The 25,248-nt window shown below is 41.8% G+C and overlaps 1 protein-coding gene across 3 annotated transcripts in view; it reads left to right on the top strand.

Annotated features, from left to right (window-relative positions):
• MAP2K5 (mitogen-activated protein kinase kinase 5) overlaps positions 1 to 25,248 on the top strand; it is a 142,646-nt gene that overhangs the window by 103,478 nt on the left and 13,920 nt on the right. For all 3 annotated transcript variants that reach the window (XM_074599578.1, XM_074599577.1, XM_074599579.1), the window contains 2 exons: positions 12,221 to 12,282; positions 14,618 to 14,663. In XM_074599578.1, coding sequence (XP_074455679.1) covers positions 12,221 to 12,282; positions 14,618 to 14,663 — 108 coding nt within the window. The remainder of the gene's footprint in view (positions 1 to 12,220; positions 12,283 to 14,617; positions 14,664 to 25,248) is intronic.

Here is a 25,248-nt window from a genome sequence, read left to right as displayed (position 1 = left end):
AAAGCACCAATGCCTTGTATGCCAGCAGCAAACGGCTGTGTCTGTCCTAGAGAAGTTAAGTTAAGGATGCTTGTATTTGTACTCGTGATTTGCTACTTCTGAGCAAGTTACCTTTAAATGGGCCAGAGCTACTGCCTGTATCTAAGCTCAGCATTCTAAAACGGAGCCCTAAAGAGCTGTGTGTTACGCTAAAGCTTCTTGCAGCTTTCACATCTTTTCCTCAAGATGGGAATTGTTCCAGTCTTCTCAGAAAAACTTTAACCAAGGAACTTTGTGCAGTCTGTAAACATCTGAGTACCGAGCTAGCTTTAATGTTAAAGTTTTGGTATTTACTTGTTTTAACTTATTTTATGTTCCGCAGTATGCCACGAAGCCATCATTCTCCTGAGCTAGCGGTTCAGAGTGCACTGCGCTGCTGGGCACGTTAGGACTTCGAGTTACAGAGAACAGCTCAGCTGAAAGTCCTTTAAGTGCAACTCGCTTTGTTTTGCAACACGCTCGATGTCTAAGTGGAAGTTGCACGCCATAACGTTTAGAGCCTGGGGGGAAGAGGAGAATGGATTGGCTCTGTAGTGTTATTTGCTCGATACGTGTCTATTGTTAGAGGGTCATTTAATAAGATATATAGCATTTAGATAGTGGCTGCCACACCTGGAAGTGCAAATTCTTGGCGTGATGGTGTCTTGGAGGACATTTATATTAAGGGTTATTCTATTCTAGCTAATGGGCAGCGTTGACTTTTACAGATCCTCCTGCCATCCCCAGCCCTGTCCTGTGTACACAGACCTCAAAGCAAAATGTGTTTAACTTGTGACTGTTTTTTTTTTTCCTTCTCACTTTGTCTTCTGTAAGATGTGCCTCCTGGGGAGTAACAGAGGGACCTGCGTATTTGGCTAATACGCACTCTTCCTTCTACGCAAGGACCTTTTGAGAGGGAAAGTCTCTTTACTATCTGGTACCGTACAGCTGTTGTTGCTACCATGAGTATTAAAGATTAGAAATGCTTAGTGATGTAAGACTGATTATTTTGGGTCAAATTTTCCCCTTGGCTGTAAGGAGGTCCTAAAACTCACGAGGGGTAGGAGCAGAGCCCCTCTCCTGCAGCTGCGCTGTACAGCCCGGCCCCGTAGGAACCCCCAGACACGGGTGCAGAATTCCCCACCTACCTTAATGACGATCAGAACGGCAAAGAGTGACGAGCTGGAGCTCGCCTCTCCCTCCAAAGAGACAGTGCTCCCAGAATGGCACGGCTTGTGGATGAGCCGTAGTGTCATAGGAGGAATAGAGCTGCAAGGGTGGGATCGAGCTGCCTTAAGGATCTTCAGCCCCCATGGAGCTTCATGCCAGAGTAATAATTTGCTGACGTTGTTGCAGTTGAAAACTCTGAGTCTTTTTTCCTGACGTCCCTTACTGTGTCTTTTTATGTGACGGAGAATATTTTGGACTTCCGGCTCCTAAAATTGTGGTTAAACGGGTCTGGGGAAGAGACTGTTTCTTGAAATGGGGCCTTTGCTGGCAGCATGTTTACCCCAGGCTGTGCCCCTGGAGCCTGGCTAAAAACTCCAGAGCTTGATACAGGGAGAACCTAGAGGTTGTTAAAAATGGTGAAGCAGAAGTAACGTTAAGACCTTGATTCTTTATAATAGTTGCTTATTATATTTGCGGTCATAGGGTTTTTGTACAACTGTTCCATGTTCCACCAAAATGCAGCAGGAATCTGAAGGTTAATGTTCTGTTCATTCGTAATCATCTTTAATTCATAGAATTTGTTGATATCTGAACTAGTTAAGAAGTTGCTTCTGTATTACCTAGGTACCCTGGACTTTTCTCAAGCTCTGTAAGGCGGTGCACTATGGAATAAAAAGTGTCCGTGGGAGGTTTTAGGCGTTACACAGTAGTGAGATTTTTTTGGAGCTGTTTTTAAAGTCTTAGTGAAATATATAAGACACTGCAGGTCACTTGGGCAGTTTAAAAAGTCTGTTTGTTCGTTTTCTAGGTCTTAAATTTACTTGCAGAAATTCTGCAGAATGAGTGAATGATTTGAGAAGCAGGATAATTTAACAAAAAAATGTCAAGCGCGGTGGTTCTTCTCAAATCAGAGTAAACTATGCCTGATAGGTTTTTTTAGTTAAATTATGTTATTGGGCTTTTAATGGCATTGGTTCTGGGATTATTTTTTTAATGGCAAAATCAGCGAGGAGCATTGTGTGAATAGGATTCATGCCTGCCAGGACCTTTGTTTTTTAACATGTGGTAACTTATAGTGAAATCTGATCCAGCTACAAATAAGACACGCTCATTTAAGCAACAGTCCTAATCGTAGCAGCATCTCCTGCCATGATAAGACTCCTGCTTCTGGTCCAAAGATGAGGATAGACTAGTCATTAATGGAGTTCATCCTGCAACACAGCCGGCAATAAAGGCAGTCTGCTGTTATTTGAGAGCTGAGAGTAATTTAATATTCTAGCGCTCAACTTAGTTTGTCTCCAACTCACCGAAATGTTCTATGGAAAGCACTGAGCAGTGCAGATGAATCCCTATTGGGAAGGACATGCATCGCTTGCTGTGCGTGCAGCCTTTCCAGAAACACTCCGACAGGAAGGAGAATGGAGTCCTGCTGGAAGCAGGAGCCATTGCCTGGCTTGGAAGATGTCCTAGATGTGGCCCTATGTTTCACGATCATGCAGCCAAAGAATTTGCAATGCAGTCTACTCGGCACCAGGATTCTGCCACAAAAGCGCTAGGTGCATTTAAAAAAACAAAATTTTTGTTATCGGAAGCCATTCTAGATGATAATTTAGAAATGCAAACAACAGAGCCTCCGAATAATACCATTAATATTGCAGACCCCAGAAACGATGCATGGGAGAAATGCAGGCCACCTCATTTCACTTAGTGGGTTGACTCTGAAACCTAAAGATTGCAAGTAAAATCAGTATGCTTTTTAACTTTTCTTGCTGCTCACGGTCTCAGAATGCCTCACGTGATGATTTTCTTTAGCTGACAAAAAAATCTTAACTGTTCCCTTCTCAGCCTCCCACTCTCCAGCAACCTCCCAGACAACCTACATGGTCTGGTTAAGTCATCTCGCTGCTGATGTCTGCAAGAGCCGCTCAGTAAATCAAATTCCACTTCCAAACAGAGATTATGAGAACTGTAGCCTTGATCGTAATTATGCATTTTCCTTTTACTGCATTAGAACATTTTCAGTTTAAAAGGTAAATGAGGGGGCTCTACATTGTCAGTTTGGTAAGCAGTGGGTTACTGGGCTCTGCGACTCTGCAGCAAAAATGTGGGGTTAGGTTTTCAGGGAAATCAGAGCTCTGATCATAGGCTATTTTGTGTTCCTTGCAGCCGGTTGAAAAGTGGCATTGTTTTCAAGATTCTTCCAACCTGTAGTTACTCGTTTCCGTGTTACCTTGTTGTCAAAATGTATTAGGTAGGAAAGTATTGGTTAGTTACTTCCTCAGCTGTGTTCCAGGTGCGGTATTTCTAAAACTTTTCCTGATTTCCTTTTCCTGATTGTTCGTCAGATCAGCATTTAGTAGAACGCCTAGGTGATTGCAGCTTGTGTATGAAGATCCCAAAAGGCCGACCCTGGCAGCTCTCGGTTTTTCAGCACGTCAGCTTCCCCTCCTTCCGATCCCGTTTTTGGCTTTAGAGGTGTCTGCTCTGCATCCGGAGAAGGTTGAGTAGACAAAACTTGCATTGTGGAATGCATCCAATAGGCAGCCCTCCTGACTTCAGCAACTTCTTTAAATTTTCTTTAAGCTCTCCAGGGCTATTTTGTTTGACCTTTATTTAGTTAGAGTATTCCTTCTAGGAAAGCAATTATTGCCAGCCCCTTGGGTGGTTGCTGTAAAGCGGGTTTCGCTGTACTGGAGCGGTTGTGGTCACGAGCTCTGTAGTTAAGCATCAGCTCTAGTTTCTAACCCTTTCTTCTTCATAACCTGCAATAAATTAATTTTGTTTTCAAAGTTTCCATAGCTTGTCTCAGTGTAATAGCGACTTAGGTGTTAGTTTTGGCATATTTTTTTTTTTTTAAAACTGGACTGAACTAGGGAGAAAAAGAACTTGATTTTTGTCCATCGCTTTTATTAAATCATTGCATTATTCCAATTACATTAGGACTGAAGGAATGAGGAGTGAAGACTTCCAAGAGCAAATCCTAATTTCACAAATCGGAGGCAGCCTTAAAAAACCTGCCTGTTTTGATGAGCCATGCAGAAATTTAAAAGGAAAAATTAATTCGTTGTACTCATGAATCCTTACTCTGATAGCTTGATGAGTAAGTAGTGAGAAGCTTTCCATGAGTTTCTTGAGCATTTCTGTTAAGTGCCCCCACAGAGATACTCGGTCTCACAAGACTGCAGTTTAATCTAGCTCAAGGACTTCACAAACTCCACAAATCAAAGACCTCTTTTTTTTTTTTTTTCTTTTTAAATCTGTTCTCTAGAAACATTTAGCAGCATCAGTTAACGCTAGCGCAGTGTTAATGCTGAGCTATGAAGCATTGCAGTGTCAAGAAAATTTCACCTTTTCCCATGGAAAAAATATCTTGCACTTAATACTTGTATCCTATATAGTTGTTTCTATTCCCTTCTTTTTTCGCCTGCTTAAATATATCCTTTTATTTATTGCTACGGCATGGCCTTAAAGATTCACAGGATGTTCCGCTTGATCAAATAACCCAATGAAGACCGTTCCCTCTCGAGTGCGGAATTTCTTAACCTTCTGCATCAGTCCTACACTTTGCTATTTCTATAAATGAAGCAGAAAAGTCCCAAGGCTCAGATTGAAAGAAGACTTTTTTTTTTTCTTTTTTCCTTTAGGAATTTCTCTTTAGATTCTCAGGTATTGATTTAAATGTGTAACGGCTATATTTAACCCTAAAAATTTCTGGAGTTTTGAAAATTTCCGTGCAAGAAAAGCTGGTGTGAGGATGTACATGTGTGTACGCGTGTGTACACAAACTCACCATAATTTATCGTGGGGATAAGTTGGTTTAGGGTATACTTTTATTGAGACAGAAACTGTGACCTTACTAGTGTATGAGATTGAGAGACTTTATAGGAACAAGGTAAAACCACAGGTAGGAATTGCTGAATAATTACCTTTAGACCAACCTGAGCAAGAACCTTCCCAAGAGGGCAAGCTCATTTAATGGTTCCTAAAACTCAATCTCGTGGATGTCAATGGTCATGCTTGATTATTTGCAGCAGTGTTTTATGAAAAAGCAATAAAAATGCATTGGGAGTGTACAGAGGAAAAAGGGAACAATAAATGGTTTTAGTTTTTCACTTGAGTCCCTTCGGTGTGAACAGGTAGAGGCTACGTTTCATGCTGCTGTGCCTTAGCTATTTGAAATGTGCGTGTGTGTGTGTATCTACCCAAAACACTGCTGTGCTCTGCTAGCTTATGATCGACAAGAGACCAGCAATGAGAGGAAAAAATTCTTATGTTTGTTTTAGAGAGAAAGCAATTACAGTTACGGTTAAAGGATTAACCTGTTTTCCAGCTACCTGTATGCTTATCTGCAAGGCCCTTTAGAGAGCCACACTAACAAGTACAGAGCTTGGCGAGAGGTAGAAAATGTCATGTCGTACACTCTAGATTATTCCTGACGTTAATTACACTCTTCCGCGTCTTTCCTTCCCTCTTCTGGGCTCTGAAAAATATCCCACAGTAGCAAATGCTGCAAAAGTGACAACCGAATAGCCCCGAGTATCTACGGACTTATTTAACCAGAAACATCTCAGTGCCTTCGGTACGAATGTAGGTTACGCATACGTGATATTTTCAAGAACTTGGGGAGCAGGTAGTGCTGCGGAGAGAATAGCCGGTTCTCACGTGATCTGAGGTGTTAAAGGTAGGCTGAGTGTTTTGGTGGATAAAACACTGGCCTTTCGACCTTGGTTCCCGTCCAGCTGGAGATCTGGAAATAAATGAGTTTACTGCTGACACTCCAATCCCAGCAGACGAAACTTCACACCAAAATGCCCCCACGTATAATTTGTCACATTTGGCATCTGCTACTAAGAAAAGAGCAAGAAGCGACCTGGCGCAGAGATGTAATCATCTTTCACCTTCCTGCTGGAGGTGGGAGTATAACGGGGACAATCCAGAAATGCTTTCAAGTCTGGGCCTCTGAGCCACCTCCAGACATCGCTGTCTTCTGCAAACTTGTTACTTGTAGGAAATCACCTGCCATTAGGTTTGTGCAAGGCTTTTGAAGTAGATTGGCTAGAAAGTCAGAAATGGATTTTATTTATTTATTTTTTTTTAGGAACGCTGTAGAAGAAAGTTGTCCTTGTAGGAGTACATCTGAACGTGTACAATATTGTAGCTCCTTGGTCTCGTTGGCACAGCTCGGTAGCTGCGGTGCATTTATTACGTGTAATTGCACTTTCTGGTGTATCTAAAATTTAAGTTTGTCTGGAAAAAAAAAAAAAAAAAAATCACTATTTGGCCACAAAGTAAAATGCAGTCACTATATTAAAAATGTGTGTATTCTTTGAAAGCTTTAGTAAAAGAGAAGCTGGAGTGCATAAAAATCCTTTAATCCTAGAGATTTTTTAGGCAGAAGTGATAAACCAGAAATGCTTTGTGAAGCACACACAATATTTATTAAATACTGCCGTTTCAGCTTCAACGGACGAGTTGCAGAATAGGAGTATCTGCCCAGAGGAGATGATAATTTCAAAGGCAGGGTGTGCTGGGGAAACCCAGAGGAGAGAGGAACTGAAGTTTGGTTTGCTGGGTTCTGCTAACTTCCCTCTTGTGGCCGCCGAGCCATAGGACCATGGCATTTCCTTCTGCACAAGCATCGCACTGAGGAGAGAGTATTGCAAAATAGCAGGAGCTGTGGGGAACGGGGAAATTTAACCCTTCACAGAGGGGGAGGGAGCGAGGAGCTGAGAAGAGGGGCGTAAAATCTGTTTGCCCTGAACGAGGCGATCCACGGGGAGCACCGGCCTCTGTTGCCCGCGAAGCGGAGCTGAGCTCGTCTTCGAGCCTGCGCGTCTGTGCAGCCTGGCGTTCTTCTGGGGACGTCTCGATGACGGGCTGCCATCGTTCCGCACCGTGGCTGCCCATCAGGCAGACCCCCGAAGGAGGAGGCAGGAGGAGCACAGGTTTGATCTTAACACGCAGCTGGGGGCTTTGCCATTGCCTTCGTGAAGGTTTTAGGTAGAAAGCTATATCTGCGGATTTTCCTGTTAATGGGAGATTGTGGGCTTTCTCTTTCTTCAGAGAGGATGTGATAAATCTTTGACTTCTGGTGGCTTTGAGAAAATATTTCATGCTCAAGAAATTGTCTGTTGGAGTAAGACCTCCGAAGGTGTGTAAAGCATGGGATGCTTTTCATGTAGATTGCCAGTCAAGAACTACTCCCAAATTTCATCGACGTAAAATATTTCCAAACTAAATAAGCAACTCAAAGCTGTATCTGTTCAGTTTGCCTCTTGAGTTTGTCCAGGTAAACCTCCAAGCTGGACAGAAAGGAGGGGAAAGTTGCCTTATCTGTATTTATTTGTGGGTTTGCTGGACATTATTGCCTGAGCCTTAGTAGCATCTCTGCTGCTGCTCTGTTTAGTGAGATCAAGCAGATCAGGAGACATTTCAAATAATAGGTTTGAGAATTAGGTGAGGATAATGGTCAGACCTGTAATTCAAGCTTTTATCACATAGGTTACAAAGAATTGGTTGACTTCTGGACACACAATTAGGTGGTTCGCTCTTCCCTTGTTCAGACCTGTGAAAAAAAGGGGAAAAAAAGAAAATACAGATAGTAATGTTGTCACTCCCTTCAAAAGGGAGTGCTTTTGAAGGGATTGTCTCAGTGTTCTCGTTCTCAGGTCTTCATTTAGATAATGTGACTTCCCCTAACTCCATGGAAGTCAATAAGGTTTATACCAGAGCCGTGGCACTCTATAAATTAAATATTAGGAGCAGTGTTTGAAGTTTAAAGCCCTCCCTCCTCCTGCTAGCTCACATTTTCTGCTGCTGTGCTTTTTTCTTTATGCCTGAGCACCTTGCTGACAAGTGCTAATAACAAAATGCCAAGAGAGGGTCCAGTCGGAGTTACCGCACATTAAACATTCTGAACTTGTCCTTTTGCTCATAGATTGTGCATAATTAATAATTAAACGGTTTCAGTTGTAATGGGTTGACCTTCTTGAACCGTTCATTATTCACAAGGCAAAGGCATCACTCAAACTTTTTTCCTATTGCCCTTCCCCATTCTCCCTGGGTGTGCACAGTTCGGCTGGTTTGGAGAACTCAGAGGCTGATCTTGCCTTCTCCAGCAGCAGATCCCGCTTACGGAAACACTGCTTGGGTGCTTAGGGAAATAGCCAGTCTTGGGAATAAGCTGCCTGGGGATGTAGGAGGCCAGTGGTACATTGACGTTTACAACCATTACTGCCATTTTGGCAGCATCCCCAATACATAGGTCTTTGTGATACTGGTTAAAATATAGGGTGTTTAATGAAAATGGAAGAACCATCTCCTAGTTTAAAATGAGTATACTTGTTCCTCACTTCTTTAAAATCTTGGTTTTCTACTTTTTTTTTGCCTCTGTAGTATGATTTCAGTGTGCAGGTGGGTAAAAAAAAAAGGCAGGTCATCGGTGTGCAGCTGGACCATTCCCTGTGGCTCCATCAAACGTGAACGTGTACACTTGGTGTAGACCCATGTAGGTTTGCTTTATTTCCTCATTTTCCCATCCCTTTGAGTCTCAGCCAAAGTCCAGGGAACTTCAGGGTACAAAATAGGATGTATTTATTTTGTGTAGTTTGGGAACTTTTGCTTTTGTACAACGCGGTGATTGCTCAAGTTACAGAGGTAGCAATAGCAGCGCTCTCTCATCAGAAACAGCTCTAACGACAAAATACTCCCACCTTTCTGCTACTCAAATGGTCTTGCATAGAACAATATCATAAATTGAAATATTTCAGTCATTGGTTTCCCTGGGTAGATGCGATAACTGAAGGGATGTTGTCTCTTTCTAAGGTAAAATGCAGCATTTCAGGCAGCTTTTCAGTGTTCACCTTTGGAAGCTGTTGAGGGTCCGTATTTTCCTGGTTCAGCTAAAACCAAAACCTGCCTCCTCCTCCCCTATCTTACCTACGCTGTAACATGACAATTGGCTCATGTGTATAGGAGTAAGATTAAAGTTTTTATCTGCACTGATCTGTTTGCCCTCAAACACGTTTCCCGGCAAGTGTTTTCTTGAGATTGATGGACTCTCCCAAAAGGCTTGCATTTTGTCAGGCAACTAGCCAGTAAATCTGTGGGGCGCCCGGTCTGAAATCCTTGGGAAGACTGTATTAAAGCTAGTTTTCATGCGGAAATCCAGTTGGGGTCCATCTCCGTGCACACGCACAGTCTCTTCCTGAGCTCCTGAGAGCAAACCAAGCAAGGCATGGCCATGGCTGACAGATCCATGGCAGAAGAGAGTAGGCCTGGATGGTGACGAAATACCTCACTGTACAGAAAAATGTGCCAAAAAAAAAAAAAAAGTAGCGTTTAACATTTACTTTCACCCAGGTGAAATTTTCTCCCGCGTTTGTGCAGCAGCACCTTGTCTCCTGGCTGTGCTGCATTAACACTGATGTTGGAGCAACTTCTTCCCTTGCCCGCGTGAACCCCGACGCCGCCTTGGCTGGGGATAGCCACGGTGAAACGCTGGTGGCTTCAGAGCAGTTCATGGGCTTCTGTTCCCCTCTCGTAAGGAAGTTTCACTCTATTATGGGTCTGTCATCTCTTCCTGACTGCAGAAATTATCACCCAGCAAATTAGCGTGAAGTGCCGTATTCCTTTCCTGTTCCCCAGCACGGACGGATCCGACCCAGCAGCCCTGTTACAGGGGAGATTGTAGGAAGGTCCTCACTTACATTTTACTTCAAATAAATAGGGGGGTAGATCACAGAATCCCAGAGCGGTGGGGGTGGGAAGGGCCCTCTGGAGATCACCCAGTCCCACCCCCTGCCAGAGCAGGGTCACCCACAGCAGGTGGCACAGGAACGCCTCCAGGCGGGGTTGGGATGTCTCCAGAGACGGAGACTCCCCCACCTCTCTGGGCAGCCTGTGCCAGGGCTCTGCCACCCTCACAGCAAAGAAGTTCCTCCTCGTGTTGAGATGGAACTTCCCATGTTCCAGTTTGTGCCCGTTGCCCCTTGTCCTGTCGCTGGGCACCACTGAGAAGAGCCTGGCCCCATCCTCCTGGGGGCCAATACTTAAATACCATTTAAGTATTTATAAGCGTCGGTTTTGTCCTTTTGCTGGGCAGAGCCAGCTCCCTGGGGAATGGGCTCCAGTAGCTTCGCTTTGTATTTTTCAAAATGATGTGTAATACACGGCCGGAGTGTTTCCTACCTGCCCTGCTTCGGGTCTGTCCCAGCTGGGAAAGCGGCATTGGCCACTTGAGGTGGAAGCCCAGGAAGGCTCTGCTGGACGAGAGAAAATGGTGGGCAGAGGCCAAACCTGCTGGGCTCCGGGCTGACATTTTGCCCTGCATTTTCTGTATTAACATGAATAATTTTCATGCGCAGTTCTTTGAAGTGGAGAAAGTTTAATTGCGCTGCTTGTTTCCTTATGTTCCTTCGACTCTCCAGTGGAAACCTTCCTATATTGATGTCATTTATAAGTTTAGAAACAATAACCTCTCCCTCACCCGGTCTAAGTTCAAAGAGAATTTGGGCATGTTATATCAAACACTCCTTGTGTTTAATAGAGGTCTTTGAAAATCGTAAAGCAATTTTGGCTTCTCCTTTTACTCTTCAGTTACTTTTGATTTAATTGTATTTTCCAGCAGTTTCCAATTGTTTGAATTGGAAACAAAGCCTTAATAAGAGTTCTAGTTAATTTTCTGTCTTGTAATTACCGATCTCATTTTTCTGATAATTGGCCACAGCAATTATATGTATATTTACTAATCACATAGGAGGCTCTGCAGTTGGGTCTATCTGCCACCATTGATAATGGCACACACATTGCAGAGGTGCTTTTATCATCTTCTTTTTTCCACTACATCAAAGCTATTTCCTCGCATTCTCAATAATGAATACATGCATGCATTTGACACAGTTGTGTGCTAGAGAAATTGTTTGGCTCCCACCAAATGCTGCACGCTCTGAGTTTCTTGCCTGCAGCGCTGGAAGGTTGTATGTAATGATATATTGCTCATCCAAATGGCCAAAGCACTCCAAAGCACAGTGAGATTAAAATAAGTCATTCCTTTGTTAATTTAAATAGGTGCATGTATCATACTTTGCAGGGTACTTTGTGCAGGGATGTCAGGGAGGAAAAAAGCCGCCGAAAGGTATTTTTAATAGCAAATGAGAATAGATGAGAATGGAGTCATTTGCAGCTGCCTGTTTTATGTGGCTCTCTTGTTCCAACTGTAGGTCTAATGAGATGACACTGTTAAAGTACTCTGCAGTGTAATTTCATTACATCCTGAGCTGTTACACTATAAACACAGTGGAGCTCTCTGTCATTCTTGGAAAAACTCCTAAATTCGTAAAGCCCTTCTTTGCAAATGGTGGTGTTGTTTGTTCCCTGTTTGTTGTTTTGCTGTTTTGTGGTTTTTTTTTTTCTTGCGCTCTTAATTTTTTTTCCCTTTTCTTTCATAAATACTGGGTGGTTATTTTCTACCACTAGACTGGTAAATCCTGCTTTTTTTTTTTCCCCCTCTTAAAAATTCTTTCGCCTTTTAAATCTACAACAGACAGCATATGAGGACAGCCTCTAAAATGAATAAGTGTAAATAAACATGAGTGTAAATAAATAGCAAATGCAGTGAAAGAAACAAAGGTCAACACAAGAATAATTTCACAGCTCTTTGTTAATTACAAGACCATTTGTGTGTTACTTAAATAATCATTAATTTCTCATTTACACTTTCCCTACCTTCCTTTTTACCCTGTGGCTATCATTGTCCTTTTTTCACCTCCCCTCAGTGTCTTTCCACATGTTTTTACCCATTGTGTAATACTCATTAGTTGAAATTCAGTGTTTTATAACACATTCGCAGAAGAATTTGTACCTTTCTCCCTCAAATTCTCGGCGTGAAAAGGGGGCTTTGTCGCGTCCTTTTTTTTTTTTTTCCGTGTTGTTGTTGTTGCTGTTATATTACTCTCCCTCTAAAAAAAAAAAAAAAAAAAAAATTATCTTCTCTCCTTCTGACTCTCTGCTTCTTGTTTCAATCCAATCCCAGGAATCGCCCGTCCTTCCAGCCGGGGAGTTCTCTGAGCCATTTGTACACTTCATCACTCAATGGTAAGCTCAGTTTGCAAACATGCCATGCCCTCAATGTAAATGATACATGCCATTAACTCTGCAGCTCGGCGAGACCTTATGGCTTTCCTTGCATCCTTTCTGAGAGAAGAGGGACTTGGGGGCCTTGGGCAGATGGGGCAGCAAAGCTAAGCAAACTGTTTAAATTATGTAAACGTTATTTACACAAAGGGTCGTAAAAGTACTTACAAGGGTTTTTTCCTGTTTTAATAAACCCGCCCTGAATGTGGGTGCGGGCTTGTGCTCTGAGACCCCTCCGAATTCATCCGGGGGGTAAAGGGGCCGCAAAGACTCGCGTGTATAATATCATTATTCAGGGCTTTTTAAAATATTACTTATAAAATTGCCTCAACGTTTAGAAGGGCAAGCAGCCTTGATTAATTCATTGGCTTTTCAGTAAGTAATTTTTACTGAGAGTCGTATTTTAAAACACACCACTGGGTGTATTTTCTTTCCTTAAAACTGAATAGTTCATTGAAAACCTTTTAAATTAAAGGAGAACTGGGGAGAGGAGGAATTTGTAGAATAAAGAAGACAGTTCTTGAGTGACTAGAGGATAAAAATCTTGAGGGTAAGCTATCCTAAAGAAACAAAATGAAGGGAAGATCTTTTTTGTTTTTAACTCTTCCTCCCCGCCCCCCCCCCCCCCCCCCCCAAAAAAAAAAAAGGCATTAATTTATGTATGGCAGAAGAAACAAGCTTGAAATTTGTACAAAAATGATGTGTTTGACAGAGAAGCGAACATGCACGTCCAGGGCTGGCTGCTCAGCTGTGCTAAATCAGATGGAGCCATCACCGCGCGTGCCGAGAGGGATTCCTGCGTCAGGGATGGGTCCTGGGCCCAGACAAGGCGCTGGGAGCCCCCGGCCCCACGCGGGTCTGTGGGTCGGGCTCCACGGCACTATCAGCGTCTCTGCTGGATGCTGGGGCCACTGCAGCGAAAGTCACCAAATAAAATTGAATTTTGAATACCTAACATATGAGAAAGTACCTCTCGGGACTGACGTAGTATGTAACAATACAGACACAAAAAGCAGTCTGATTATCGGTTAATTAAAGTAACTAAATAATTAAAGTTTGTGTAACATAGGACTCCGTTTTCAGTAGTTTCAGTTTACAAAGAGCAATGCAATTTGGAGGACGCTGCAGCGCAGCTAACTGATACGCGTGGGGGCCGAGGCTTTTTTATCCCTGAAAAAAATTGATGACAGACTGTTTCAAAAAAAAAAAAAAAAAAAAATTCTCATTGAGGCAGAGGGAGGGATAACCTGTGTTAAAATTTCCACAGATGTCAAACTGAAGCATAACTGATGGTGGCTAATAGCCTTGTTTTCCCTGGGGACGCAGCTACTTTGGACTGTCAGATTAGAACTGCTCCCAACCTACTCGTCAGGCAGCCTGCGTTACTCACTAACGCCTGCGTTATTTGGGGTGCTTGTAGTTACTTGTAGGGAAGGGAAATTTGTATTGTTAATACCTCCGATTTACAGCACAGATCAGCCAGTGTTTTAGATACGGTGTTACATTGGCTGTACTTCTCAGCGGGAGGCATTACTGTTTAAAAAAAGCAAATAAGAAACCATATACTATTCAAGTAATCGATTCCTCATAAGTATTAGAGATGTCAAGTGAACGGCGTCTCAGACTTTATGACTTTATGCCAATTACGCCATAAACACTGGCTGTTTGGATGTAATCCAATTAGTCAGTAGGCAGCTCCTGATGGTCACCTCTGTGCCATGTTATTGTGTTCCTTCATGCAGCTAAGCACAGCCTTCAATAGCTAATTGCACCTGTTGCACAGAAAACTAGGACTATTTGGATGAGAAACATGATCTTATAAACAGGTTAATGCTGTGTAATGAACTATCACCCTGCAGTGTAATGGAAATAAATGTGAAAAAATGAAGGTAGAAACCCCAGGGTATTGCGCGTTCTCCTGAAGCTGTTTAGTGTTAGAGTTAAATTTCCCACCTGTTTGTATAATACTTTGTGTCGAGCGATGTAATAATTCCCTAGCAAAATGAGAATCAACTTACTGTGCCTTCTGAGCTGACTGGTTTTCAATGATTTTATATTTACACACTTTCATGGTTGCAAACAGTGTAGACCAGTACATCCTTTAAGGGAGGGAAGGGAGAGACCCATTAATGTTTTGGCTGCTGTTGGGAACCCTGCCTTCCATCGGCACGCGATAAAGTTAAGAAACACATAGAATTCCTTCACTCTGTGTTAAAAGAGGGTATCTTCAATATTTAAGCAAGTGGAATAACTGAACAGTTGTTTACGTATGAACATTTTGTTTTATGACACGTAGCATGAAAAAGCAACCAAAGGAAAGGCCGGCACCTGAAGATTTAATGGTAAGTGGAACTTCAGAGCCCCTCAGTATGTATTTGTCTGTGAATACTTTTTATTCATGTAGAAGCATATCCATTTTTTTTCTGCCTTTTTCAGTATGTACAAAATCAAATCTAAACTGTTTCTGGCTTGTGCCGCATATTTACATATTTCCAGAGAGCGCACAAACCAGAGGTGGAATTATGATTCCGCTGAAGTTAATGGGCATTTGACTGTTACCTTCATTGTGGCCAAAGCTTCACGTGTGATTTGGGGAGTTAATGCAGAACTTTAACAGCCAGTATCAAGTTTCAATCAAAACCATTTTGACGCTTAATACACATTTTTTTCAGTTTGTATGTCCAGGGATTACAGCTTAATGTAGGTCACTCTTCGGCGTCATTTGCCAGTCTTAACCTTTCGAAATCTGAAGATTGAAAACAGAGGATACAGTCAAAAGAGAGCATTTTTAATGAAACGCAGGAGGTACTGTTTTCACTTATATTCATGTAAAATGAAATTAGATTGGCTACAGAAGATTGAGGTACTATGTGGCTTTGGTCTGTCCGTAGAAGGGCTCTCAGCGTTGGAATCTGAGCTCAGAGAACACTTCTTTTGCTTGCGACTGTCATTTTCTCAGTAAGGCAATAATAGGGTACCTGCTCCTAGGCTGGTACCTTGTGGCGTGCATTTAGTGCAGAGTGCCGTTTTGACTGGTTTTAGGCAATAGAAAAATACTATCTCAAACAATTATTACAAATATTCACAGTAACTTACACTGTAGAGGAGAGTTGTAGTCCCCTCTGACTCACATCAAATAGCTTTGATTTTTAAATGTTTCATTACTTTTATTCATGTGCTGTGTTCCCTGTAACTTGGAGGTTTATGTAAAATCATCATGATTTGTTTTCATCATGATTTATTTGTGTGTTAAATATCTAGGAATAATTTTAGCAGATTTTAACAAGCTACGGACACGTTTGCGTCATTTCAGTTCTTGTTTATATGCTGCGAACTGCAAGTAGAATAAACAAGTGTTTCTGTTGCAGCTATTCTCTAGTTAAAGGCTAATCTCTGAAGACGCCCTGGGGCAGATATCTCACAATCCAGACTAGTCTCAATTTAGATCCTGGTTAGTAAAGTATTGTGCTGTAAATCTAATTTTAAGGGTATTAACTTCAATAGATCTACCTTCGAAGTTAGGCACCTACTTTAAATACCTTGGTAAGATGAGGCCTTGAAGTTTATTGGAGCCCCTCCACTCGTATGAAAGGCTCACACTGCCTTATTTTGTCTTTTTTATTAACTTTTGATGGCTGGAAAATTCTTGCAGTTAGTCACATCTGAGAAAACTTGGAACAGGTTCTAGAGATGTAGACACATTTACCTTGTGCACTATTATGCTATGGCTGGATAGCTTAGCTATTAAAACAACGGAATAGGGTTTCATAAAACCTATATCTGTTTGTAAATGCATGTTTCAGTGATGCAATAGGCCTGCCACTTATAAATAAAACATCTGCAGATTGCACATACCCCCATAAGTATATATGTATGTTTGTAAGCAATAACACCACTCCAGGGTGTAGAGTCATAAAAACGAGGCCAAAGGGTGAGTGCCTGCAGTACCAGGGAAGTGCACAGATTTATCTTTACAACTACGTGCCCTGGAGTGTGCTAGTCCCCTTTTAAGGAGGTATTTTGTAAAATAATTTTAAAATTATAGCAGCTTAGGAAATAAAAAAAAAAAGCCTTCCTACTTTTTAAACAAAATCTTTTGTTTAATGCATTTTTTTTCCCCTCATGTTACTTCCTATTCAATTATAAATGAACTTGCAACAAGAAGTACTAAAGCATGAGGCAGACTGCTGCTGAAATAAAGAAGTGACCCCGTCCTTGCCTGCGATGTGGCTGACCCTCGCAACCTGCCCTAAATTCCCTGCTCCAGCCTGGTGGGCTCAGAGCACCCTGTGCTTTTCTGTCACAGACTTGCTCTTAGCTCAGTCCTTGTGCGCCAGGCAAGCCCTTCACATTCCTGCGCTTACCCGGTGCTGTCAAGGAGCACTTTATTTATAAAACTCATATGCATGTATACATTAGCATATATATGCCCGCACACATAATACGTCTATATACACACAGCCTATCTCTACATACATAGACATAAGTGTGTGTAAATTACAATACTTTTTTGGAAGACAGGGCCAAAACAAAAGCTGTTAAATATCCTCTGAATTCTGGAATTGCTCACCGCAGTTATCTTTTCTAACTTCACGGCATCCGTTTCTGAAACCCCTGGTGTGATTCTGGGGGGTGTCTCCGTGTTAACTCTCAGAGTGGGCAGAGGGGTGCAGATACCGTCAGTGAAATCCTGGACTCGTCGAGGTCAGCTTACCGGTGATTTAAAACGAGAGCAGGGTTTCACCTTGTTCATTGCGTTGGTTTGGGTTTTATGTTTTATTTGGAAGGAAGGTACTAGCAAGGATGAAAGGTGTAACACGTAATCATCATTAGCTTCAAACAAAACAGCGGAGTGCAGGCTTCCTCCCCTATGGACATTAACCGTACTGGAAGTCACTATTTGGTAACCAATTTAGTATAATTAAAGACTGAAAGCAAAATGAAGGAAGCGGAACATCAGTCTTTTTCTACTCTCCTGATAATCGGTGAATTGTTAAATGCATTTTAAGAGTCGACTAACAATACCTGGAGTGCCAGATTGGCAACTCCACTGAAGTCAGGGGTTACAGCAGGGATGGATTTACGCTGTCTATCATGTCAGGAAGCCCTTTTTTACAAAAGTCGCTGTGCACATTTTGACAGAAAATAGGGCCAAAGCCAAGGCTGTATGAAATTCCTGTATAAAGTCAGGCTTTCTAGTACCATAGATATTCTTGTGCAAGCGAACACCAGATTTCCGTATCAGGTTCCTGTATTTACACTCGGTTGCTGTGGCCTTTCTTCCGTATAGCCACCCACAAAACAAGATGAAACATCAACTTCTCTATGTCGTAATCATAATCAATGATGAAATTGTTTCAAAGTATTTCAAATTAACAGACTTCTTCCACAGAAGTGAAAAAAAAGTAATTTCACCGAGCAATGGGAAGATTTTCCAACCTGGGAAAGGAACGGTCTTTATAATTTCACTGGTGGATGTTCTGAACCTTGTGCTTACAGTGTCTGCTCTTTTGTCTGCGGTTTGTTCCCTCTCAAGAAGAGAAAGGCACACAGTCGATTGAGTTGAACATACTCCTCTTTCAACACCAGGGAAGTCTGCACATCTTCTTAGCATATTCCTCTGTCTCTCTTCTCTCCACTCCCAACAAGAAAAGGAAAATCCTAACGAGTCTTCTGTATAAAGATTAGATTTTTATTTTTTTTTTTCCTCCTGTGAACTTTCTGCTTTCATTGAAAACGTGGAGTTTGGCATCACAAGCCTGGCTCCCAGGGAAATGCAGACATAACGTGTATATTTAGCGATTGTGACGTGGCGGGGTGGGTAAGGTTTAAACTCCTGCTTGTGCCGCGTCGATGGGTGGGCATCTGCGGGCTGGTTTGTCTCAGGAAGCTGTAGATCTGGCTGTATTTACGGTATTTTTCAGAAGCTTTCCATTCTAAGCTCTATTTAATGGAATCTATGCATAGTAAGTAATCAGGTCAGAGAGAAGCAACATCCCCTGTTTGAGATCAATCGCTGGCTAATACTTTATCTAGGCCACTTTATTATCTCATGCTGATTCCATTCCCATTCTCCTCCTCCTTTGTAGCATGCACTTCAGCTGTGGTAAAAGTACGTATCGCATACATATTAAAAACATATACCCATTCTATCTGTATGTAAATGTGTGAGACACAGCTGGATATTGCAGGAGTTTGATTTACTAATAGTTATTATCTGTTCTAGCTGTTCAGAGGCAAAGAGAGTTTCAGAAAACAAGCTAGCGCAGAAATTGCCTTTATGATATCACTATCCTGCTTTGGTAATTGTTTAAAATCTCTTCTTTAGCTGGAAGCTTGGCCTTTTATTTTGCAGATTGTATGCACTTTTCAGAAAGCCAGCAGAATTGTTGAAGTCTTTTGTTGAGTTTTTTTGTTAGTACAGCATTGAACTCTACCATGCTACATATGGCTATTTAAACGAAAGTGATTTACTTAAAGAAATTGTATCTGAAACACCAGAAGTCAAGCGTGTAGCAGTATTTCCCATGGATGCAAAGAAGTCCAGTCTTTAAGATGCTGCTTGGATTTCTCAGGGAAAGTATTGAGCAGGGAGAGGCAAAGCTTTTGGCCAAGGATATAGTCACCTTCGGCACTCGATTACTTTTGCACAGATCTAATAGTTTTTGTTCAAGTCTACAAACTGTAGACACAACTTCTAGCTTTTCTCCTTTTTTTTTAAATTTAAATTACTGACGCTTTTTATGTTGGTGTTTTATTAATTTAGAAGATTGTATGATAAATTGTACATCATCTGTGTCAAAACTACTGACCTGCTAGAAAACATGTTGTTTTGTTTTGTTGTTTTGGTTTTTTTTATTTTAATGCCTAATGCAATTTTGAAATGTCCCATTCCTATGCATTCAGCAGTCCCTCTCTCCATTTCAGGAATGGCGTTTAGACCGGGCACGCTGATCTCATTGGCTACAATGGGCATTTGTTCAGATAGATCATTTGTTTGTATATTTAAATGTGTTAAGATATGTGTCAAGATATTACAGATTCTCAAAAACGAATTCTGCCTGGCTGTTCCCCCATCTCCAACAAGTACAGGAAGTTAAAAATGTTTCCTTAAAACACGTTTTAAATATGTTTTAAAAACATTTTAAAACATAAAAAAAAAGCTTTAAAAAAGCTTTTAAGTAGCTCTATTTTAAGTAGCTATATTCCAGAGGATCTGGACAGTTGCACTTCTTGCTAGGTAGAGCTAAACTTGTTTGCAGCTCGTTGTGTTAAACCGTTGTTTGTAGCTCTTCGGAAATACTTCTATGGTTTAAACAAACAACTGGATGATCAGCATCATCCTACCTGGATTTTCATATAAACCTTCAGAAGAAAGCCAATAAAATACCGCCACTTACGTTTGTCAATAAAAGGGATTTCCCCCAGCAGCTAATTTGGCTTTGCATTATAGCAGTGGCATCATGGACTGAGTAGCTGAGATTGCTGCGCGGTTTGGGTTTTTTGATGGTGTTAACTTTTGAGAAAGACCAGAGGGCTGTCTGCACTTTGCTTTGCACTAACACCTCCCATAAATCTTTTGAAGACGGCTTTTACAGGTGAATGTTTTCTATCTGCATCTATCTAGATCTTCATGCATCATTGCTGGATCCCAGTGAGCCAAGATTTTTTCCTCTTTGTCTACTTACAAGCATTGGGTTGGTTTTTTTTTTCCTGAGCCAGTGCAGGATCTCCTACCAGTGATGATTTGTCCAGCGTAAAATTATCCGTGCTTGAACCTGTGATGGATAGCTTTGTTTGCAAACATTTAGACTCTCCTCTGTCGCAATGATCCCAGTTATTCACCCCATGACAAGCAAAAATTCTGACAGACAGACACCGAAACGCATGCCAGATGTGAAGGAAAGGACGCTCTGATTTCCCAAGGAAAAAAGCACAGAGCCAAGTATTTTAGCTGTTGTAAATATGATAAATATTAATCTGTATCTGCAATTTATCAGTTCAGACATACAGTGGACAAGGAGTGCTGGATCAAATCCTGGATACGTTGGAGGCAATGTCAAAATTTATATCGACTTAATTGATGCTGGGATTTCACCCTAGGGCTCAGGATGTTCTTGTGTTCATCATCTTTCTTGGTCGGGGTAGCTCAGGAGTTGGAGGACAAAAGAGAAATGTGATTTTTCAGGTGGCTGCGTTGCTCAACTTATTCCCTGCTCAGATGAAACGTGGAAAGGTGGGTTATGGAGCTTTCCCCCTCTCTCTTCCCTTCTCTCTCTCTCAAAAAAAAAAGCTGTCTCTGGCCTTAGGGGTATGATTTGCTCTTCTTTGTCACTTGAGAAATCAAAATGGAGAAGTGTATTATATGTGTCACTAAATCCAGCAGTTACAGAAGACTAAGATTGTGACAATTGTGAGCATTAGAGTTTTTAAGGTGTTTGTTTATTCACTGTCTTCTGCCATCCCATTCCTCATGCAACTGCTGACTTTTTACAGGAAATGTGAACATCTGACTTTTTCTTTCTAACATGCCCTAAAGCTGCACAATATACTAGCACTTTCCAGCGAAATGCGAAAAGAAATAACTTGAGTTGGCTCCAAGAAGTATTGAAAATCTAAGGAAATTGGACACAAACAAATTGGCAGCAGCTTAGAGTGATACAGTTAATATTTTTGGTTACTTGAGTCTCTTGGGCTTTGCCATTTAATTTGAGCAAATGTTTCATTTGGCACTTCTGGTTGTTCTGAGTTCTCCAGACACAGAGACAAATATTTACATCTCACTCATTTTGGTAGCAGAATTGCAAATCTTTCGATTACACTACATTTGTCTTGTTGCTATTTTTATGTCGGCTGTCTTCCCTACATACTTATTTAAAATAAATCCAAAAAAACATCTGTTAACAGTTCCAAAATAAGAGCTGTATCTTTAATTCCCAGAATATCGTCCTTCCTGTTCATTCCGAATTCATCAAGGAATTTGCTCTAACAGGGGACTGTTGAAATCTACGTATAATATTTATTTGTCTGATGAAACTGGAATTTTAAATTGCTTCAAACGCACTGCATGGATTAAAATTGCTGGCATTTGTGTAGTCCCAGCTACTTGTGGGTCTGTATCCTGATTAGCACCTCAAGACGCTCCTGCAGTATTAAATAAGAGTAATAATTGCCTATGAATAAGCGGAGTATAAAGCAGGCGATACAGATATGCCTTCTTAGTGACCTGTGTGCATTATGCCTCAAATCCCTTAATCAGATTTGTGCCGGTTGATTCTTGCATCCGCAGAAATTCAGCTGGAGGATCAGGGCCTAAAGTAGTAAAAAATCAATTAATACTACTTTCTAATTTGTGTGGTTGACAAAAACGCATATAAATAGGGGACATTTTTCTACTTAAGAGGGCCGCACTGAAAGATTTTTAATTGGATTTTCATTGTGATTGACAGCATTTGATTATGACAGTAACTTTATTTGGCTGGACTGTTATAGCCCTCTTGTTCAGGGTTTTGTTTTTTGTGGGTTTTTTGGTTTTTTTTTTTCCATCAAAGCTCTTTTTTATCCGCTGAATCCCCAGCGGAGCAGCAGTGCCTGTGAAAGAGCCTTTTAGCACCTTTGTTGCAGCCATCCCTGGTGATGATTGGACCCAGCTGGTAGTAGATAAGAAAATGTGCCTTTCACAAAGAGGTTGCATCTCCCGTCTCCTCCGTTTCAATAATTTTAAGAGCCCCAGAAACCTGTTGAGGATTAGAAGTAGCTTTAGATGTGAAATGAGTGTTAAGTATTAGTAATCGGGAGATTAGGGCCCCGGGGACAATGGGAGATAAACAACTGCAATTAAGGCAAATCTGCCAGAGTAAACAAAATTTAGCAGAAACAGATGCCCTAACCATTTTGGGGGATTGATTGGAGGGCACCGAGGAATCGATTTTTGTCTTGTTTACACTTCCAAACCCCTGTGATAAAACTGGGAGGCTAAATATTTCATACAGCCTGATTTTAGTTAATTTTTTTCCAGCTCCTCACAGTAGGTCTGCTCTCTTCTAACAGTGACCAGGCCCGAGTTTATTCAGCATTCACAGGGAGCAGCTAATTGTCTATGAAGGGCCCCTGTGTTTAAATGGGCTTGACAGGAATTTAAATTTTGTTTCAATCAACCTCTGTGCTCACAGCCTGCTCCAGTTTCTAATTTTTAAATTAAAGATGATTTTTTTTTTTTTTTTTGAGCTGCGGCCTCTCCTCCGGCGCCGGCTGCGCGCGCTCCCACCCACGGCAGCTGCCGCAGCACGGGAATGCGCAGGTTTATTAAGGCCGTAATAGCAAAGCACGACGAGCCGCAGCCGTGGAAAAGTTCATTGTCCCATAAATGTGCATCTGCCTGTTCGGATTTAATGGGAGATGCTGGGGTAAACGCTCGGCGGGTGTAAATCAGGATGGCTCCGCCAGCGTCCACCCGCGCGGCTGGAGAGAGCCGGGCTTTCCACCGGGGAAAGGCTCCCGGTAGGGAACGGTGGCATTAAAATACAAGTCTGAGAATGGAAATGGTTCTCGTGGCCTCAGTCGTTTGTTCAGTGACCTTGTGAGAGATTCAAAGGAATTTTTATTTTTTTTTTCCCCAAGCCAACCAGTGGTGATGTATTTTGCCACCTTCTCTGTGTCTTCAGCAGCGCTCCACAGTTATTCGGATGTCGTTTCATACCTGTGCTTTTTCTGCTCCTGACACAGGGTGATTTGACAATATGTTCATGCTTGATCATTTAATACTTGCTTTATTTAGTCTCTTTACTAAACCTGGCAAACAAGGAGATGTTATTTTGCACTCGATGCAGACGGTGTGTAGGCATGTAAGGCGATATGATCATATGGAGTACTTTTAAAAACAACTTGTTCATTTGCAGAAACTTCATCACGAAAATGCTAGCGAAGTGCGGGCTGTTTAATTCTCCCTTTTTGCTTCCAGCCAGATCATTTTCCGGGGTGTTTTGGTTTTGTTAATCGTTGTTATTTGTGTGTGTGTGTGTGTGTGCGCGCGTGCGCACGCACACATGTCTATGCACACAGCATTTTCTACTCCGAGGTTTGGGTGAAAAACATTTAGGAGACTGTTTCAGTTTACTCCGGCTTACTGATTTATTTTTCTTTCCTGTCAGTAGAAACCAGTTTCTCAAAACTTGGAGAATTTTCTCCACCCTTTTTCCCCAGTCCAGGGGAACGCTTAGTCCCTGTTTGAAGGAAATACTGTGTCAGGTCTTAATGTCTGACTAGCTCTGGCGTCAATGAAACCACTCCTGTGCTCGGGGTAAGGCATGAGCTGAAGGCACTTCTGCAGGTGCATCACCATTAACATTAGAGTTCAGGTCAGGTGTGAATCTCCTGCTCTGTCAGAGCTTACCACTCTTTCATTCTCATCACAGACAGGCCTTGAAGCCCATGAATTGAATCGATTTCAAATGAAACCAAACCAGAAGATGTGCTCCAGGCACACACCTAATGAGCTGCAGCTACTAAATGGGTGCTGTGTCCACAGACCAGACCGGAGCTGGTCAAAAGTAAAACCTCTTCCATCCCTGAAACATTGCACCAACCGTTTCACTCTGCGGATCCGCTTCTGTTGTCGACAGCTTGCTAATGTTGACATACTCTATCAGCCTTGGGCCACTCTCTCTATTCCTCTTCTACAGCTCTTCTTAACCTCAGCGGCACTTGCAAAAGCACACTCCAATTATACTTCGCTTGCCTTAGTTTTTTTTAAGAGTCATCACAAAAAAAAAAAAACAACCTTTGCTGGGAGTTAGCTCATTTTGGTAGCTAAGCACCAAGAGGCATGCCAAGTACAGTTATCGGTTTAACAGCAAATATCAAAAGCAAAACGGCTGGGGAAAGAATGATCTGCAGATGGGCAAATAGACTCCTCTGTGCCACAGCCAAAACCAAAACTCTGTAGTAAATTCAAGACTAGTGTATGCCACAGAAAGAGAACAGCGAAAATCGGACCCATCCACGTATGCACCCACGCACCCCCTGGGGTCCTGCAATAGGAGGGGATTGAGTTGTTTGAGGTCGGGTCCACACCACAGAGGTCAGAGGAGCTGCACCGATTCCTGCTAATCCGACCTGAAGAAAAATTCCCTCTTGACCCTGAGCCTGATGATGCCAGGCCAGCCTGGACACATCGGTCCGGTGCACAAGGGGTCTCTGAGGACTGTTTTTAGGGCCACCAGCACATCGTTTGGCTATGGCCAATGTCCGAAGCTTCAGAGGAAGGTTACAAAAAGGATTTTAATCATAACAGAAGGATCTGTACTGCTGTTTAAAAATGGAAATTCAGGTGTGATGTGTGGACAGTTCCTCTTCAGGTTAAGGTCGTCAGGTTTAAGTTAAGCTGTCTTCGTCCATCCATCACGCTTGGGGACTGCCGTTATTTAAAGACAAATTCTGTAAATTGCAGAAGAATTTTGGTGCCTCAAAACTACTAAACTAAAATCACTTGCAATTATCTTATAAAAAGTAAAAGTGCATTGGTAAAAGTTAATCTACAAATAATACAGAAATAATAAATAATAAATAAATAATACAGAAAAAAAAAAGAGAAAAAACACCACCAGAAGGACTCCTTCTCAGAAAAAGGTATAAACAAAAAATATAGCTCAAAGACTTCACCACTTAGTAGCATTATCCATTTGTCTTTGCTTGATACATCTTGTATCATCTTTTCACTCTCTTAAATATCATCAGAGGGATAAAGTCATTAGTGTGCTAATCTAGATAGCCATTGCTCTAACACTGACCCAGGCTAATCTGCCTTTGCAATTTCAAGAACTATGTTTGACTCCGCTGAAAGTAACCTTAAATTGTAGTCTTGTAAGAATTCCAGAGCTGTATCCTTCACTCCTTCTCCTAATGAGGTTATGACCAAATGCTCATTAT

The sequence above is a fragment of the Larus michahellis genome, chromosome 9 (genome assembly GCF_964199755.1).
Source record: "Larus michahellis chromosome 9, bLarMic1.1, whole genome shotgun sequence".
In the NCBI taxonomy this organism is placed as follows: Eukaryota; Metazoa; Chordata; class Aves; order Charadriiformes; family Laridae; genus Larus; species Larus michahellis.
Note: the sequence above shows the minus strand (reverse complement) of the source record. Positions and strands in the feature narration are given on the sequence as shown.